The 19,127-nt window shown below is 38.3% G+C and overlaps 1 protein-coding gene and 1 pseudogene across 3 annotated transcripts; one reads left to right on the top strand and one right to left on the bottom strand.

The window, feature by feature from the left end:
- The first annotated feature begins 23 nt into the window (after positions 1-23).
- On the top strand, positions 24-17,344 carry LOC308558000 (V-set domain-containing T-cell activation inhibitor 1-like). 2 transcript variants are annotated; one of them, XM_081138990.1, is made up of 7 exons: positions 1,270-2,082; positions 6,020-6,072; positions 8,451-8,496; positions 8,858-8,985; positions 9,052-9,262; positions 10,185-10,473; positions 16,708-17,066. In XM_081138990.1, the coding sequence occupies exons 2-7, from the start codon at positions 6,064-6,066 to the stop codon at positions 16,811-16,813; spliced, it is 789 nt and encodes a 262-aa protein (XP_080995116.1). In that variant the 5' UTR covers positions 1,270-2,082; positions 6,020-6,063; the 3' UTR covers positions 16,814-17,066. The 2 variants fall into 2 exon arrangements, with proteins under 2 accessions (XP_080995117.1, XP_080995116.1); XM_081138991.1 differs by lacking the exon at positions 8,451-8,496 and having other exon boundaries at positions 24-2,082; positions 8,858-9,262; positions 10,185-10,469; positions 16,708-17,344.
- LOC308557814 (small ribosomal subunit protein uS15 pseudogene) lies at positions 15,110-15,592 on the bottom strand (annotated as a pseudogene). Its single transcript has one exon. The product of its transcript is annotated as a small ribosomal subunit protein uS15 pseudogene (transcript).
- Positions 17,345-19,127: the final 1,783 nt, after the last annotated feature.

Below are 19,127 nucleotides of genomic sequence, written 5' to 3'. Positions count from 1 at the left end.
TCGGGGCCGGGCGCTGGCTCGCTGGGCGCGCGGCGCGCGGTCGAGGCGTCGCGCGCGGAGGCCGAGGGCCGGGGCGCCGGGCTGCTCTCTGACCCCCGCGGGGTTAGGGCGGCCGCGCTTTATATAGCCCGGGGCTGGCGACCTCTCCCGGAAGTCCAGGGCCTCTGTAAACAGCCGAGGATCGTTTGGTTTTCTGGAATTTACTCCCGGTTGGGAGTGCGGCCCCTAGTTGACAGAATTCAGTGGGAACGCAGGGACTTAGTGGTGACTCAGCCCGTTCCAGAGACGCCCAGGAATTCAAAGTCGGGATTCACCGAGCTGACTCCAAAGTGCGAGGACAGCCGGCCTGGAAGTCAGAACCCCTGGCTTTCACCTACCTCGGCCTCTGCTGTTAAATTGCTTTGCGTCCTTGGCCGTGGAATTTGATTTCAGTTTCTCCATCCATGAACTATGGGTACTTGCCCCGGTTGCCCTATATTCAGGTTTTGTTTTTGGCTTTTTGGTTTTTTAAGCCTGATAGAAGTAATGTATATCAAGTAAGGATGTTTCGCCGTTTTAGCTACGAAGCACTTACGTGGTTTGGGGTTTGAGGGCAGTGGGCAGATAGGACTTGGGAGCCCTGGGGGAGGTTCGTTAATCCGAGAGAGCTGAACTGATCCATCAGGTTGAGAACTCGCAAAGTGCTGAGCTTTTCTTCCAGGCCAGAGCTACACTTTAACTGGGAAAACCCTGACCCTGGCTTTAATTTAGTACTTCTCAGCCACATTTTCTCTTGCCCTAAACTTGTCTTTACTGAAATTACTTTTTATGATTTTGAAGACGTGAAAGAAATGAAAATATTCAGCATTCTTTTACAAACTAATACATAAAAATGTTGAGAAGTTTTATAATCAACGGCATTAGATTGCTTTCCTTCTAAAAAGGAGAATAGTTTCTAGCAACTAGAAAAGTTGCTAGTTTTTTGTGTGAGAAGCTTTATGCCTCTTACCTGCTGCCAAACTTTAATTTCTGGTGGAGTTATAGTTGTGGGAGGATATACTTTGTCATTTTAAACCAGGCATAGGATGTTTTTAAAACTGGTAAGTGTCCTGATTTTGAAGCCTGTTTTGAAAGGGTCCTTTTAAAAATTAAGCCTTGTTTTGGATCAAGACCATATTCTGGCAGGAACCCTAATATGTGAAAATCGCAAATATTTAAAATAATACAGTTTTATGCTTTAAAAAATGTATATATGTCTGTGATAAAAATAAAGTGGCAGGAATGTAATGTAAAATGCAAAAAAAAATTCGAATGTGATTCAGAAATAGAGTTATTACAAAAAAAGTGAAATTAAAGGGGAAAGACGGAAATAGTCTCAATAATAGAAAATGAAGTTACCTGATAGAAAGTATTGAAGAAATGTTTAGATTAATGTGAGAATCCCTTTATTGTTCTTTATAATAACACTCTACCTCTGCTACAACAGATACATCTCTCTTCCATTTGGCTATGGGTCAAAATTAAGCAGCATTCCCAATATTATAGTGGCCTTGAAATTATCCAGTCAGGCTAGGGAATTCTGAAAACCCTCTGGGGGGTGAAGGAGTTTTGGTGGCTTGTGGACCTTCCCAGAGATGCCAGCGAGGCAGTGGGGCCACTGGAAAGTGCGAAGGGAAAGGAGACAGCAATGCATTATCTAGGGAAAGAGTTGGATTCCAAGGGATTGGAAAAGTACATAGTATATTTGTCCCCTTTCCAAAATGACACCATTAAGCTACTCTGGGTCAAACTGGCTGTATTACAGCATCCATCTCCTGACTAGAATGTTACTGAAAAAAGAAGGGAGACCAAATGAGGGGCATTTTTCCTTCAGCCACCCTTGTAGGTTCCTTGCAAACACTTTTTTTGGCCAAAAAATACAGCCATTAGAAATACTAAGTTTTGTGGAGCATCTTGGTGAGCTTTTTGCTGCAACAGTTTGGTAATAACAGTATCACCAAGAAGTCCCTGGGGACTGCCACACAACAGTCCCCTTGAAGACATGCTTGACTCCACCTCACTTGCTTCTCAGCTGGCTGGTTAGAGGGACCAGCTGTGATAAAGGTAAGCTCTTTAAAGAGTCCATTTATTTGGGAGAAATTGTTGGCTGTGATTGTGAACTGGAGAGCCAAATGACCAGTAATGTGACTGAAGTGTTTAAATATCTACCTCAACTGTATCCGGTCCCTTTATACTTACATGTCTGCGTAGAGCTAGTTCATAGGCTTTTCATAGTTTTCCTGTAAAATGAGATGAGAAAGGCACAAACCCTGGAGGCAATGCCTGGATGCCTTGCTGGAATTTCCTGTTTTGGTATAGTTGATACTCATCTTTAGTAGTATATGAATTTCTTTTTTTGTTTTTTCTCCCCTATTATATAATGAAACTTTGTAAGAATGTTGCAACAAATTCTATTTAATTTAGCTAATGCAATAAACACTTATGGGGTGCCTTTAACATATGAAATACCATGAAGGACATATGAAACACAAAGAGGACCTTATCCCTGCCCTTTGGAACATTACAGTCTAGTAGGAATGATAAGATTTTGCATACAAATAACTATAAAACTAAGTAGATCAGGTTGTAAGAACATTTTTAATGATGGAGAAATACTTACAAAATAGTGTCATGAGGAAAATTAACTTGGACACTAAACAGTATATACAGATTGAGTTCTCTTAAAAAGTACAGGTATAAAGACTGAAAGAAAATGTCCCAAAATGATAACAGTGGTTGTCTGGGTGATGGACTTAAAAGTGATTGTAATATTCTTCTTTATTCTTTTCTATTTTTTCAAACTTTTTTAAAATAATGTGTCTGTGTTACTATTAGAATCATTAAAAATAAGCTTTATTAAGTGGATGAGAGTACTATTTAAAAGTACAAAATGTAGTGGAAGTGCATAGGAGCAAAAATTATGTCTGACTGGGGTGGGGGAATTGGAAAGGCTTTAGGATTTATGTCTTTCATCATGATGAAAAACTTTCCATCTTGGAAATAGATGAAATTTTATTGAGTTGAAAAGGCATGTTATATTCCTACAACTTTTTAAAAAAGATTTTTTATTGATTTTTTTTTTTTTTTTTAAGAGAGAGAGAGAAACATTGATTGGCTGCCTCGTGCATACCCCTACCAGGGATTGAACAGGAAACCTTTCAGTGAACAGGAGGATGCCCAACCCACTGAGCCACACCAGCCATGGCTAGTTCTACAACATTTGACATTTGACTAGTCCCTCCCTCTCTTCCTCCCTCCCTCCCCCCTTCTCTTATCTATAGCTATAGTAGCTGCTAGCTGACATATTACCTCTTAAATTTTATATTATTTTAGATATCTTTAAAATATTTTGCTACATATACCATAAAGAGATATTTTCTAAATCAATAGTTGTTGTCAATCACTAGTCATATTCCTAGTTAGAGTAGATAGACTTGGTAAAGAATCTCCACTTGTCACACTGACCTAGAAATGCTTTATTTGATCATTGGCTGGCAAGGGCTGCTCCTTTATCCTCGTGTTCTTCTGAAGATTTCTGTATCTGTTATTATTCAACCCATGAACACATCCTCCAGGGTCCAATAGGCCTCTTGGAATGAAACATACTTAATATTCCACAACCATCTGACTCATCAACCCATGAACTTCTAGTTCTTCTGGTGGATGCCCTGGTAATGAAACTTTCCATGGTGTGTGGTGAAGTTGCAGAGGTTTGTCAGGACAGAATTTAGGTGGCATGCATAGGCTTCAGCTAACCTGAAGGGTAAGAGTCTTTGTTCTGTGCAACACTGGATGAATTATTTACCTTCTCTGTGCCTCATTTTCCTCACTTATAAAATGGAGATAATAGTACCTACTTCCATTATTTTGAAGATTAAATTTAGCATTTGTAAGCACTTGATATATAGTTGTCATTGTTATGATGTAGAGCAGCCCCGGAGGATTGTGGTGGGGTTTTTTTTGTCCTTAATAGAATACAGGAAGAAGAGGAGGCAGGAAAACATGCTGAGAAGATGCAATAAGTCTTACCTTTCTTCCTTTCTTCGAAATAGTAAGGGACAAAAGAACATGTAAAGAAATAATTGCTGTATAATGTGATTCATACGACAAAAGTTATGTTCAAGATAGGGAAAGGGGAATGATGAACTGGACATGGATCAGGGAGGGCTCTGAGAAGAAGAGCTACTGGGGCAGAGTTTGTGATAAGTGAGTAGTGGGGGGCAGATGAGGGTAGTGATGATGGGGGGATGTGCCAGTCAAGGAGGGTTTAGACAGCATCATGATTTAGGCATAGTACTGGTGGAACTTGAAGAGTGGGAGCAGTAGTGAGAGATGAGACTAGAGAGGGAGAGTGGATCCAGCCCACGAGCAAGATTGCCTTTACCTGTATGTGGATGTGCATGAGCTTCCTAACGGGGCTCAATATCCCCTGAGCCCTTTTCTCCCACCCCTCCCAGAGCTGTCCTAGGCTTGTTAATTCCATTCCCATTGAAGTGCAGCCCTGATGGGGCAGACTTGCTTACTGCTGCCTCTCCTTATGAGAAGGGGTCAGAGGTTGCTGCCCTAAAACATGCCATTTAAGGATATTGATTATATTAAGCTGATTACGTTTAAGAAACAAAGACTCAGTAAGAACCTTTGAGCTTCCCTGTCACTGTCTAAAAGAATTTAGAAAGAAGATCAGGAAAGGAACCAACAGCATAGGTGACTGTAGTTTAATCTGGATTAGTACGTGATAAACAGGAAGGAACCTAGCAAGGCCCTTTTGGTCAAAGTCCTCTCCGAGACTCCTTGTTAGATGGCCCAACAAACATTTGTTTACCAAACATTTGCTTTTTTCAGAATTGCCTTTCTGCCCTTTGAAGTCCCAAACCACAACCTCTCCTTTCTCCTTAGCTCAAGGTGGCATAAAATAGAAACATAGTGATGTTAAATATCACTTGAAATCGAAGAAATGCAAAATAAAATACCAAAATGGGATGTTTTTCATTTATTGGATTAACAGACATTTTAAAATGAGATTATACTATACATAGAAAACATCCACAATCTATTGCTTAGTGTGCATAGTATGATCTCATTTTTGTGGAGGGAAGAAGAAGATGTTTATGTAGGTGTACACATAGTAGAAACTCGGGAGATACATGCCTCAGAGCGTTGGGCACCAAGGAGGGGTGCAATGGGCATAGTCTTCCCTGGAAGCAGTAAATAAAAGGAGTACATGGTCTAAAGTATATTTATGAACAATAATAAAACCCACTAAAATCAGTCTGCTTTTTAGTATCACCATCTCCAGCAATCCTAAACAACAGCAACAACAAAAAAGATGGCATATAAGTCTCAACTGCCTGAATTGCCCCTGGGTGCCCCTATTCTTATGACACCCCCCTGTCCCTGTATGTACATATGTAATAAATTTGGTTATTCCCTCCTGTTAATCCTGCTCATGTCAATTTGATTATTAGGCCAGCCAGAAGAACTTAGAGTAGAAGGAAAATTAATTTTCCTTCCCCATAGTCATTTTTATCTGTTCGGGAAGTATCAATCCATAACTTCCCAGATACACGTGTATATCTTCTAGATATACCTCCTCCACTGTTGACTTTCCCTCAGTAACATTCAGAGAGGACAGTGACAGTTGCCTGTGAAGTTGTCACTGACTCCTCAAATACCATCTCAAAGCAGACTCTGATCCAAATGAATTTAAATGTGACTCCCCTAGAGAAACAGATTGAATATTAGAGAAATAGAATTTCAGGTTTATATAGCAAATCAGACACATCTACATAGGATCAGCCTGAGTGAACTTGACTCAGTGGGCATCCCACAAGGAATGCTGAGGTGCTGGAAGTCTCTGCTAAGGGTGTATCTGGTGGCCATGGAGTCTGGAGGTGGTGTCTGGGGGGCCTTCCTCGGATCTAGCGGGGGTGGCTGGGTTATGCTGACCCACATTCTTTTTCAGCTGAGGCAAATTTTCTACTTTTCATTTTGTTTCTTACAGAATGTCTTTCCTTTTGTTGACTGTCAGAATGCTTCTGCTTGTTCATGATGCAGGTGAGTTGCTTTTCCAAAACAACTTTGTGGGCATTTCTAAAACAGCTGTGGACATAGTGAAGAAAATAGTGATTTGGAGATTTTTTTAAAAAGCAAGTGATGTAATCTCTCTGAACCTCAGTCTTTTCATTTGTTTTTGGGGGAATAACAATTTGTATTTGCTTCCCAGGAAATAGTGAAGAACAGATGGGAAAATAGACACAAATTGTAAAGAATTATTGTTACTCTAATTTCATTTTTTAATGAGAAAATCCTTACTGCACCCCCAATTTGGTTTGTCCATTTGAGGTCGTATCTGGATAACTACACTTACACCTATAATTTGAACTCCCTCAACTAAAAAAAAAAATCTAGCCTTCACCCCAGCCCTGCACTTTAGGTGACTCTGACAAGTGCTGATTTAGAGTATAGTAGATCAGAATATTTGAAATTAGGCCTGTCCTGAAAAATCTGGATAGGCAGTCAACGCAGGGCTTTTTGTGGGTGTGTTTTTTGTTTTGTTTTTTAGTAACTCTGTACTCAATTCTTCAAAAATGTTGGGACGAACAGTATAAACATGTTGAAATGTTAATGTAGTTCAGCTAACTCAAAGTACATATGCAACAATTTCTTTTTTTAAAAAAAAAAACACGTATCCAAAATCTGCAGAGTGATGAAACACATTTATAGTTTTTGGCACATGCCGTCTCTCAGGGACCTACAGCAGTTCTGCTGGTTGCTTAAATGTAACAGCAGCTTGAAGGCAGCAGATCTCAGGCTCCAGAGATCTACTCAGGAGTTAGTGCAGACCTGGTCCATCCAGGTTATTTTAACTGACTCTTTTCTTTCAATGCTTGGTTCCCGTGTGTGTGCACACTGGAGTTTGTGTGTGTGTGTAGAGGGAAGCAGTAGGTCTAAGTAAGATGGTAATTCACTCGAGGTCAGGAACAACTCTAACATAAATTCAAGGAGTGGATGTATATTTAAGTGAGAAAGAGAAAGGTGTTAGTTCTAATAATGTCTTATATTTTGTGTTAATATTGACAACCTAATACTATGTGCTAGGTTCTATAGTAGGTGCTTTAGATATAGTGTCTTTCTACAGTTTTTCAAGTGTTTTCCCAAAAAGCTAATAAGCTTTTTTCTGAGCTTTTGCCTCAGCTTCTTAGGTCTCAGGAAACTAAAGACACATGGTCTAGAAATAATACAGATTGAAACAAAAGACTTATTCAGATTCAGGTAGGACCATCTGCAGACATCAGAAGTTGGCTTTTATATTACCGATTACATCACCAGTAGTTCATGTTTCATGACTTGCTAACTAGAACCTTTGGATTCCTGAGTCTGAGATTCTTTCCTGTGGGTCCAGGAAGAGTACAGCTGTAGCAAGACCTCCTGGGTATAACTTGAGAAGCTAGAATTAAGCTACATATTCTTGAGTAAGCTACATATTCTTATGAGATTGGGAAGAGGGGCAGCTTACTAAGGTATCCACCCATCTGGTTCACTCCTCTGTCCCTCTGGAAAATGACTAAGCCATGTCCCTAGGCTCCCAAGGTATTTCATAACAACCTGGGGCAGGTGTTCTCATCCTAATTATACATAAGGAAATTATAACTCAAAGAGATTAAGTGACTTGCCCAATGCAAAATGACTTAGTCACTGGGGAGACTTAGAACTAGAACTTGGATTTACACATCTTCAGACTAAGATTTATTTATAACTACAATCCACTACTTCATGATTATAACCATATTAGACAAATAGCAACAATTTGAGCAAGACTTTAACTGAAACATAGCCTCTCCTTCATCTTGAGCCTTCAAAGTCAGACTGGAATATATCATTGCATTCTTTTTCTTTTTAAGCACGCAAACATACAAAGATACATTATATGGGGATAACCATATCACAAATTGGAACAAAATGTCCAGCAATAGGGATAAGTTAAATGCATTCTATTTCCTTAGTAATTTCTCTTTGGTGTTTTCCAAGGTATTTTTTTTCAGCCATGGTTCACATTCAGTACTATTCTTCATTAGCTTCAGATGCACAGCAAAGTGGCCAGAAATCATGCACTCACTCTACGGATCCCCCTGATGTCCCAAACACTCACCCAGCCCCATACATAGTTATCATGACATTATTGACCATATTCCCCATACGGCAACTCACAACTCTGTGACTATTCTGTAACCACCAATTTGTATTGCTTAATTCCTTCACCTTTTTCACCCAGCCCCCCACCCCCAACAACTATCAGTCTGTTCTCTGTTTCTATTTTGTTTGTTTATTTTGTTCTTTAGATTCCATATACCATCACATACTTGGGTCTCTGCCTTGCCCATTGCAGATCTTGGGATTTCTCACCTCCATAATAACGTGATCTCTTTATATAGGTTTTGTTTGTTCTGTTTCTCTGGAGAACCCTGACTAATATATCAGGTAACATTTTTTAAGTGTTTTCAATGTGCTAGACATATTCTAAAAGCTTTCCTTGAATTAATTAATTAATTCTATTTACTAAGACCGAGGTAGGAACCTAGGAAAGAAAATTCTGAGCCTAGTATAATATGGGGAAAGGCAAAACACACACATTGCAAATCTCACCTTCCATGCTCATCTTTGGGCTCATTCTTTCAGCCTTCCAATGATTTTGTAAATGCCAAATTTCCTGTGCTAAATTCCTATCTGCTTGAAATAGCTAGAGTGATTTCTTTCATCTGTTATTAAACTTTACCAGAAACAGTATTCACTGGTCTTTCTAAGTACTTTATTAAGTTCATTTCCTCTTTGGCCTTCTCAGTGTCTATAGAAGAGTTGCGGGCCCACCCTTTCACTGATGTTACCCTCTCCTGCTATTTCTCCTTTGTGGAGGGCACAGAAAATCTTGAGTTTTATTGGGAAAGAGAAGACATCCAAGAAGAATATGAGGTAAAAAATGATAAAGAATATTTCCGCTTCTTCAGGCACTATGATTTTTTTGAAATTTTCTCTAAGTTGGTCTACCAGTTTCGCAATAACACAGAGCAACTAGAGGACCAAAACTCTTTGTATGAGGGAAGAGTCTCCGTGGATCGGGCTGAAATTTCTGAGGGGATTCTATCACTTTTACTAAGAAATGTGGATTTCATGGATGAAGCTATCTACAAGTGCTCAGCCACCACACCGCATGGAAGAGGAGAGAGTACAATTAAGCTAATAGTAGAAGGTAAGGAAATTTATTGGATGAACTTGGTTTCAAGCTCTGTCCCTATTCATAGGGATAAATTGTAAGTTTTCTCTTCCAGTAGTCTGACTTTTTCTCTTCTACTCAAGTTATTATAGGCTCTTCTCATTCCTATAATGAGAGTCAGGTATTTAGAATGTCAGTTCATATTAGCTAAAAATATTGCTCTGAACCAAAGTTACTGTATCTGCACCTATCATTCAAATAAGCGAACAAAACATAGGAAAAGAAAAACAATGGCCTATCCCAGATTCAAATTTTAACACAAACACCAAAATGTTCAATAACAATACCCCTACGTGAGTACTCTGAGATCTGATATGTGGTTTAGTGAGAAGAGCACTGCATTGGGAGTGAGGAGGCTCACGTTCTGTTCTGGACAACTCATTTAGCTTTTCTAGGCTTCATTTTCTCACTATTAAAATGTAGGATTGGACTAAACCAGTGGATCTCCATAGTGCTTCAGAAATTCTCACCTTTCTCGGGATTACTTTGAGAATGACCTTCATCCCACCAGAGATCTCACAGAGGGGTGGAGGGAAGCATGGCAGAATTTCTCCAGGGTAGGAGCTGGAAGAGATGGGAAGGTAATGGTGTAACCATTGGTTATCTTCTGTGTTTCTCAGCAGAGCATATGATGTCAGTAGAGAGTTCAAAACGAACCCCCCAAAGAGGGGAAGATTCCAAATATAAACACAGTAGTAGTAGGCAAGATCTGGATGGCAGGAGCATACATGTCTCCTGATTTTCTCTCACTGTACCTGGATCAAAATTTTAACTACAGTGAACCTCAAGATATGTTGCCTACATGAGTGTTAATGTAAAAACTCTGCAAGATTTCTGCTAGCTTGATCCTCGTGGGGCTGAAATTAAAAAGGAGCTAATTGTTATTTTTTTCAACCAGACTCTGAAATGCCCCAGGTGCAGTTTGATAGGATTGATGATAAGGACATGGCCACGTGCATCTCCAAGGGCTGGTACCTCATGCCCAATGTGACCTGGTTGGACCGGGCAGAGAGGGACCTGAGCAACCACAGTACTGTGGACGTCCTGGAGGAGCAGATGAATGGCTTCTACAGGGTGTTCTCCGTCCTGAGATACCCTGTCAAGTTGAATGAGAAATATGTCTGCTACATAACAGAGACAGATGTGAACAACAAGCCCTTCAGAATCATCCGCAAGTACCCGAGTAAGTAAGTGAAGGCAGGGTGTATTTCAGAAGTCATCAGTCATTAATATTTACTGAATGCCAAATGTATCAGGCACTTCTGGTCTCTCTGGAGATTTAAAGAAACATCAGGAACATAAGTTTGTAGCTTGGGGCAAGAGAAGGTGGTGAGGTGGAGTCTCTTTGGGTTTGAAGAGACCATACTTAGGGACTGACAACTTTTACCCCAATTGATGTGGCAGTTACTATGTATGAGGCTTCTGTTTCCCTGCTAAGGACATCAACTTTATGATATGACAAACTTGAGTAGTCACAGCTGCCATTTATCAGCCTCTCACCACATACCTGGCACTTTATATTTCATTTTAAGTCTTTGCCTCAACCCTGCAAGGTAATTGTTATTGTCCTCTCTCTTTATGAGAAATCCAAGAAGTTAAATATTTTGACTAAGGACATGGCTAATAAGCACAAGAGTTAGGATTCAAACCCATCCTTTCTGAATCTAAACTTCATGTACCTTGTTTTCTTATACCACATAGCATTTATGACTGTGTGAGTAGATCTGAGTCTAGAGAAAGAGAAGCCCCTGTGCGATAAATAATGAGACTAGAAATGAAATTGCTGCCCCATTCATGAATCCTGGATAGTCTTAATGTTGCTATCTAGCTACATTCTGGGAACTCTGCAGTTCCTTGATAGAGTCCTTGAGAGAAAATTTGATGGATAATTTTGTGTGTGTTGATTCTGTTACTTCCAAACTGAATCCCATTCCTCAAGGAAGGGTTCAGGGACTTTAAAAAACATGTAAGAAAAGGAACATGTATTTATTGAACATACGTGATATGCTAGGGTGAACCTAGGTACCTTCACATACCACACTTAACCCCACAGTGACCTCTGATGTGGATATTATTACCCTATTTAGCAGAGAAGGAAACAGGGAGAGAAGCTAAATTTCCAAAGACTACACAGCTGAAAGTGTTAGATCCTAGGATTTGAACCCAGGTCTAAATGTTAACAAAGGTCTGTGTACTTGCCACTCGACCACAGTTGACTCAGGGGCAGTGCAGTCCTTGTGTTATAGCATCCAGAGCCTCAGGCAGAGTCCTTGATGTACGCTGCCACAGGGGGCCCCGCCTGCCCTCTCCCTCACGGAGGGAGGCGATGGTGAGGATTAAACTTGTACCATAAGCTAATTTCTTCTACTTTCCCGTGTCCACGACTTAGATCTTTACCAAGCCCTCCTTGGAGGGTTAGATCTGGCAGGGACTGTAGCCGTCATCTTCTACCCACCATAGCATGAAGGAGTGAGGAAACAAGCCCAGAGAGGCGAGAGAGGTATCCGAGGTTGTACAGCCTCTATATGAGAAGTGTTAAGGGAGTCTGACTTCATGCAAAGGTTGATTGATCACCTTTCAGGTTTGGTAAATACGGGCATGGCAGTTAATCAAAGCATTCAAGACACTTTTGCAATACTGATCTCCCAGTCAGTAGCTGTGAATATTACGCAACTGTTAAAATTATTCACTAAAATTTTTAATGACATGGAGACAAGCTTACAATATAATGTTAAATTTTAAAAAGCAAGATGTAAGCTTGTATGTGTAGTATGGGCCCACATTGTTTAATTGTATGCATATTAAAAAGATAGGATGTATAATAATAATTATTATTAACAACAATTACTGGTTACTTCTGCATGATGGGATTAAGGCAATTTTTATTTTCTTCTTTTTATTTGTCTGTCTTATGCAATATTCTATAATGAATATGCATTATTTTTATAGTCCAAAAGAGCTATACTTTAAAAATTTTTTAAACACCTTTATGAAATATAATTCACATGCCATAAAATTTATTCATTTGAAGTGTGCAATTCAGTTGTTTTAGTATATTCACAGAGTGTGCAACCATTGTATCTAATTTTAGGACATATTTATTACCCTAAAAAGTCCCGTATCCATTAGCAGTCACCCTCCATTCCTCCCACTATTCCCTCTGTCCTTGGTAAATACTAATGTACTTTCTGGATAATATACATTTGCCTATTTGGACCTTTCATATAAATGGAATCATACAGTATGTGGTAACTGGCTTCTTTCACTCAGAATTATAATATTTTCAAGGTTCATCATGTAGGGTGTATCAGCACTTCATTTATTTTTATTGCTGAATAATATTCCACTGTATGGATATACCACACTTTATCCATTCATCAGTTGGTGGAAATTTGGGTTGTCTGCACTTTTTGGCTATGATGAATGCTGCTGTTATGAATATTGGTGTATAAGTTTTTGTGTGGACATATTTTCAGTTTTCTTGGATATATACTTAAGAGGAGAATTGCTGAGTCATGTGATAATTCTATTTTTTAAAACTTTTTGAGTAACTAGCAGACTGTTTTCCAAAGTGGCTGTACCATTTTACATTCCCACCAAGAGTGTACATGAGCTTCATTTTTCAACATCCTCGTCAGCGCTCATTATTATCTGTCTTTTTTTATTTTAGTCATCCTAGTGGGTGAATGGTCTCTCGCAGTGGTTTTGATTTGCATTTCCCTGATGGCTAATGATGTTGAACATCATTCTATGTGCTTATTGGTGATTTATATATCTTCTTTGGAGAAATATTCATTTAAATAATTTTTTAAGTGGGCTACTTATTTTTTTATTATTGAGTTGTAAGACTTTGTATATTTTGAATACCAGATTTGCAAATACTTTCTCCCCTTCTGTGGGTTATCTTTTCATTTCTTGATGATGTCCTTTGAAGCGGAAAAGTTTTTGATTTGCCTAATCCAAGATCACAAAGATTTACTCTTATGTTTTACTCTAAGAGTTTTATGATTTAACTCCTACGTTCAGGTCTATGATCCATTTTAAGTTAATCTTTGTATATGGCATGAGCTAGGATTCCATTATTATTTTGTGTATTCAGTCTTCTCAGGACCATTTATTGAAAAGACTATTCTTTCCCCATTGAATTATCTTGACTTCATTGTCAAAAAACAACTGACCATAGATGTAGGGTTTATTTCTGGACTCTCAATCACACCCCTTTGAAGTATCTATTCTTATGCCAGTACCTTATGCCAGTACCATACTGTCTTGATTGCTATAACTTTTTAGTAAGTTTTGATACAGGGAAGTGTGAATCCTCCAACTTTATTCTTCTTTTACAGGATTGTTTTGCCTATTTTTGTTTTGATATTTCTGTATGAACTTTAGGTTAACCTTTCAATTTCTGCAAAAAGGCACCTGGGATTTTGTTACAGAATGTATTGTATTTCTAGATCAATTTTGAGAGTACTACCATCTTAACAATATTGTCTTTTAATCTATGAACATGGATGTCTTTCCATTTATTTAGGTCCTCTCTAATTTCTTTCAATGATATTTTGTAGATTTTAATGTATAAGTCTTCTATTTATTTTGTTAAATTTATTCTTAAGTATTTTATTCTTTTTATGCTTTGTAGATACAATTGTTTTCTTAATTTTATTTTTATTTTTAAAAAAATATGTATTTGTTGATTTCAGAGTGAGGAAGGGAGAGGGAGAGAGATAGAAACATCAGTGATGAGAGTCATTGATCGGCTGCTTCCTGCGCGCCCCCTACTGGGGATCGAGCCCACAACCTGGACATGTGCCCTGACTGGGAATCAACCTTGATCTCCTGGATCATAGTTCCATGAGCAACTGCTGAGCCACGCTAAGTGGGCCTTAATTTTATTTTTGAAAATTTTTTGCTAGTATAAAGAAATACAATTGATTTTTGTACATTGGTTTTGTATCTTTCAACCTTGTTGAATTTATTAGTTGTTATAGTATTTTTGTGGATTCCTTAGTATTTTTCACATACAAGATCATGTTATCCATAAATAGAGACAGTTTTATTTCTTCCTTTCCAATTTCGATTACTTATATTTCATTTTCGTGATTAACTGCCCTGACTAGAACGTCCAGTACAATGCTGAATAGAAGAAGTGAGAGTAAACGTTCTTGTTTTGTTTCTGATCTTACGGATAAAGCATTCAGTCTCTCATTGTTAAGTATGAGGTTAGCTGTGAGTTTATTGTAGATAGACTTTATCAGGTTGAAAATATTTTCTTCTATTGCTAGTTTGCTGAGGGTTTTTATCATGAATAAATTTAGGGTTTTTCCAAATGCTTTTTCTGAATCTATTGAGATAATCATGCAGTCTTTGTCCTTTATTAATATGATATACTACACTGATTGACTTTTGTATATTGAACTGACCTTGTGTGTTCCTGGAATATATCACACTTAGTCATGGTATATAATTCTTTTTATATGTTGCTGGAAGGTATTTTGTTGAGGATTTTTGTATCTTTGTTCAGAAGAGATACTGGTCTGTAGCTTTCTCTTCTTTATCTGGTTTTGGTATCAGGATATTACTGGCTTCATGGAATAAGTCGAAATGTGTTCCCTTATCTTGTGATTTTTATGGAAGAGCATGCAAAGGATTGGTGTTAATTCTTCAACTTTTGATTTTATTTCATCTTTTGTTTTTCTATTCTCTATTTCATTTACTTCAACTCTAGTCTTTATTATTTCCTTCTTTCTGCTTGCTTTAGATTTAGCTTGATTTTCTTTTTCTAGTAACTTAAGGTGCAAGGTTAGGTTATTGATTTGAGATCTTTTCTTTTTCCTAGTTAAACAGTAATTTTATTGCTTGAGCACATGGACATTTTATGCAACCTGGGCAGAGGCTGTGGATGACTTGTATTTCCAATTGGGAGGAGAACTTGTTTGGTCTTACAATATCAAGCCTACTGGTGAATACGGCTCTTGATCAGAATCTGATGGAATTTAGCAGTATCTTTTCTGTTCCTCTCAAGATGCTTTCAAACATCAACAGCTTTTTAATTAAATGGTAGAGATCCTCAGGGAGATCAGGTGCAAGTCCTATGGACTTAAGAATTCTCAAAATTTTTTTGCTTGTCACAAAATGTACTTGTGCAATGCCATGTGAGTCTCTCAGGATCACACCAATTTGTGACCAATTTTTGGCCAGTTTGTAGATTTGCTTCTTTACATTGTCAGGCATCAACTTTAGCCAGGTGGGGTTACTGCACTGGTAGGGCAAAGCCAACTGGGATAGGCCTTTCCCTGGAACATGCATGCAACCAATGATGGTGGTATACTAGTAGAGATCTTCTTTTTTAATATAGGTATTTAGAGCAGTAAATTTTCCTCCGAGTGCTGATTTAGCTGCATTGCATAAGTTTTGTTATGTTTTCATTTTCATTCATCTCAAAGTATTTTCTAATTTCTCTTGAGATTTCTTTGACCCATTATTTATAATTGTGTTGTTTAATTTTCACATATTTTTTATTTCCTAAATTTTATTCTATTCTTGAATTCTAATTTAATCCCACTTTAATAACCTTTGAAAATATGAAGTGTGAGCATTGGGGACAGTAGTGGTTCTCCAAGCAGCATACCCCAACCAGCAACATTGGCAACACCTGGAAGCTTACTGGAAATGCAGATTTTCAGGCCTCACTCAAGACATACTGAATCAAAAATTCTGAGGGTAGGTCTAACAATTTGTGTTTTAACAAGGCCTCCAGATGATTTTGACCCACTCTCAAATTCAAGAATCACTGATACAGGGTGTTTTTCAACAAGCTATTACTTGTTGTTCTCAGCTTACTAAATCCTGTGGTTTCTAGATTAATTTTTCATTTTGTCAAGCCTGTTTAGAGACTTCCTATGCTTGGGATGCCTTTCTTTTCTTGGACTGCCTAATGGACTCCTGCTCATCCATCAGGATTTCGCTCAGACTTTAAGCCCTTCTTAATTCTCTTACTCTCATTTTCATTTGTTCAATATTTCATTCATTTGTGAAATATTTGTTGGGCTACAACTCTGTACCAGATTCTCTTTTAGGCACTGGGGATGCAACAAGGAATAAAAGAAATCTCTACTCTCATGGAGCTTACATGCTAGTGGTGGGGAGAATAGACAGTAAATAAACAGATCATTAAAATATGTAGTATATCACTGAATGAATCCATTCATATGAAATACAAAGACAGGCAAAATTAATCAATGCTGTTAGAAGTCAGGATAATGGTAACCCTTGGAGCAGGAAAGGGATAGTGGCTAGAAGAGAGCATGAGGAGATTCAAAGGTGTCTTTCCTGAGTAACTTTCAGAAATACACTGAAGCTGAACACAGAGTTTGTCTCTGATACAAAACTCCAGGCTGCCATGCTGTTTTTCTTTTTTGCAGGGAGAAAGTAGCCTCGCACATCTGGCTACTTTTAAGAGACTTGAATCACATCCGCCCAAGAACCAAATGGTCTTGCCTGGAGCTCCTGGCTTTCTCTTGTGGGTGATGCTCTTTTTTCTTCTGGGTGCCTATCTGCCATAAACAGAAAAAAAGTAAGATGGAATAGGACCAGTGTGTTGGATGTTGACTAAAATTGTAGGAGCTCCCTAATTTTCTCTATCTTAGGTCTTATGTTGAAATCTCGTTTCTTTCTCTCTAATTCTAATTAATTTAAGATTTACTTTTATTTGACCTATGCCTCTCACATGTTAAGTTCTCTGAGTAAACTTTAAAAGACTTCACTGCAAAATGAAAGATAATTAAAGGCCTTATGAACGATATACTCTGTGTATATTGTATTGATGTGGTGCCTCAGTGACAGACAACTTGTTGGAGAGTTCAGGGCAGAGCAGGTTTTCTCTAAACCAGATCTTTTGGGTTTTGGTAACGATGTTACATAGGCACTGTGCTGATACAAAGGAGAATCTGAGAAAGAGACATCTCTAAAAGTGATTATGGAATTATTGCATTTGTAAAGGCCTTCTCTGGGCATTACTGGACAAAGGCCATGGACATTTTGAAAATACAAAGGTTAGACTAACTCTTGAACTTTTCTGATTTACCCAGTTGATTTGAGGGTCTTTATTATTCCTAAGCCCCACCGTCCAAATGTCTCCTATCTCTATGCTTTATATAGAGATTCTCTTCTTTTGTTCCTTTTGGAAGTAGGGGCCGGGCAATGTCTTTCCTGGTGGCTGGGCCTTGTAGAAATCAAGCTTAGGTTATGGGAGAGAGGAGAAAAGGCATGTAAGAGAAAAGATAGACAACTGCTCAGGAACCAGAGACTTAAATGGGCTCAAAACCAAATTTTTTGAATCACTGGATTTAGGTGATAAAATAGTTCCCATGGAGGTAAGACACCTGTCTGCTTCTAAAACTTCCACATAGGCCGTCACGGGAAGAAGGCACACAAGAGATTTGTATAACTGCACAGGTTTGGCATCTGTGTTCCTAAGGTAAGTCTTCACCAGGCTAAACCTTTGAGGTGTATGCTGGAGGTTGCCGGGGGACCCAGACTGGCTGTCATGACTCCTGGGTGTATCAGGTTTTGGGACACCAAGTTGGACTGGGGATCACATTTCAGGGAACTTCAGAGGCCTGACCTGAACTGCACTCACATATCTACTTAGTCTTAGAAGAAACTGAAGCGAGATGTGCAGACAGTTATTAGAACTAAATGAAAGAACTGATGACTTAGTTATATGTGATCAGCAATTACATAATACAGAACACTAATTGGGAATTAATGGTTCACATTGATGTGATGATCTTTATTTTTTTATTTTCTTTTCCAATTATAGTTGACATTCAATATTACTTTATATTAGTTTCAGGTGTACAGCATAGTGGTTAGACAATTATATAATTTACAAAGTGAGTCCCCCGATAATTCTAGTACCCACCTGGCATCATACATAGTTACTATAATATTATTGACTATATTTCCTATGCTATACTTCACATCCCTGTGACTGTTCTGTAACTACCACTCTGTACTTCTTAATCCCTTCATCTTTTTTACACCTCTCCCATCTGACAACCCTCAGTTTGTTCTCTATATCTATGAGTCCATTTCTGTTTTGTTTGTTCATTTATTTTGTTCCTTAGATTCCACATGTAAGTGAAATCATATGACTTATTTCACTTAGCATAATACCCTCTAGCTCCATCCATGTTGTTGCAAATGGTAAGATTTCATTCTTTTTTATGACCGAGTAATAGTCCATTGTGTATATGTACCACATCTCCTTTATTCACTCACCTGTTGATGGGAACTTGGGTTGCTTCCATATCTAGGCTACTCTAAATAATGCACTGAACACTGGGGTGGATGTGATGATCTTTAAAATAAAGGGGAACATTGTGGCAAAGTAGAATGAATATGAGAGGGACCCAGGTTTGAATCCTGCTCTATTCCTTGCTAGTTGTATGGTCTTAGGTAAGTTCCTTAAACTTTACGGACTGTATATTCCTTATATGTAAAATATCTTTTCACAGGGCCATGGAACTGTTACAGACCAGTAAGGAAAAGACTAATAACTAATAGAAAACCGAGTAAAGGGGATGAAAGGAAAGGATAAGGAATAGTAATTCGTGCGAAGATGCTCATCTCACAAAGTGAATAATAAATATATTTTAAAAATAAAGCAACGAGTTATTATTTTTCCTCTATTAGAGGCCTAGAAGTTTTAAGACACAGTGCCTGCAAAATGTAGTAGGGAAATTGACACACTCAGTTTATGCAATTTTGGTGTGAATGTAACTGGGTACAACCTCTTGGAAGGACAATGGCAATTATAAATTTATAAATGTATACATTC

This window comes from Miniopterus schreibersii, assembly GCF_964146895.1.
Source record: "Miniopterus schreibersii genome assembly, chromosome: 5".
Taxonomy (NCBI): Eukaryota; Metazoa; Chordata; class Mammalia; order Chiroptera; family Miniopteridae; genus Miniopterus; species Miniopterus schreibersii.
Note: the sequence above shows the minus strand (reverse complement) of the source record. Positions and strands in the feature narration are given on the sequence as shown.

What these genes read in the sequence shown, in the direction of transcription:
- LOC308558000 (XM_081138990.1), top strand. An exon ending in AACCCTGACTAATATATCAG is followed by an intron (nt 8,497 to 8,857) that starts GTAACATTTTTT and finishes TGGCCTTCTCAG; the next exon opens with TGTCTATAGAAGAGTTGCGG. An exon ending in AATTAAGCTAATAGTAGAAG is followed by an intron (nt 9,263 to 10,184) that starts GTAAGGAAATTT and finishes TTTTTCAACCAG; the next exon opens with ACTCTGAAATGCCCCAGGTG.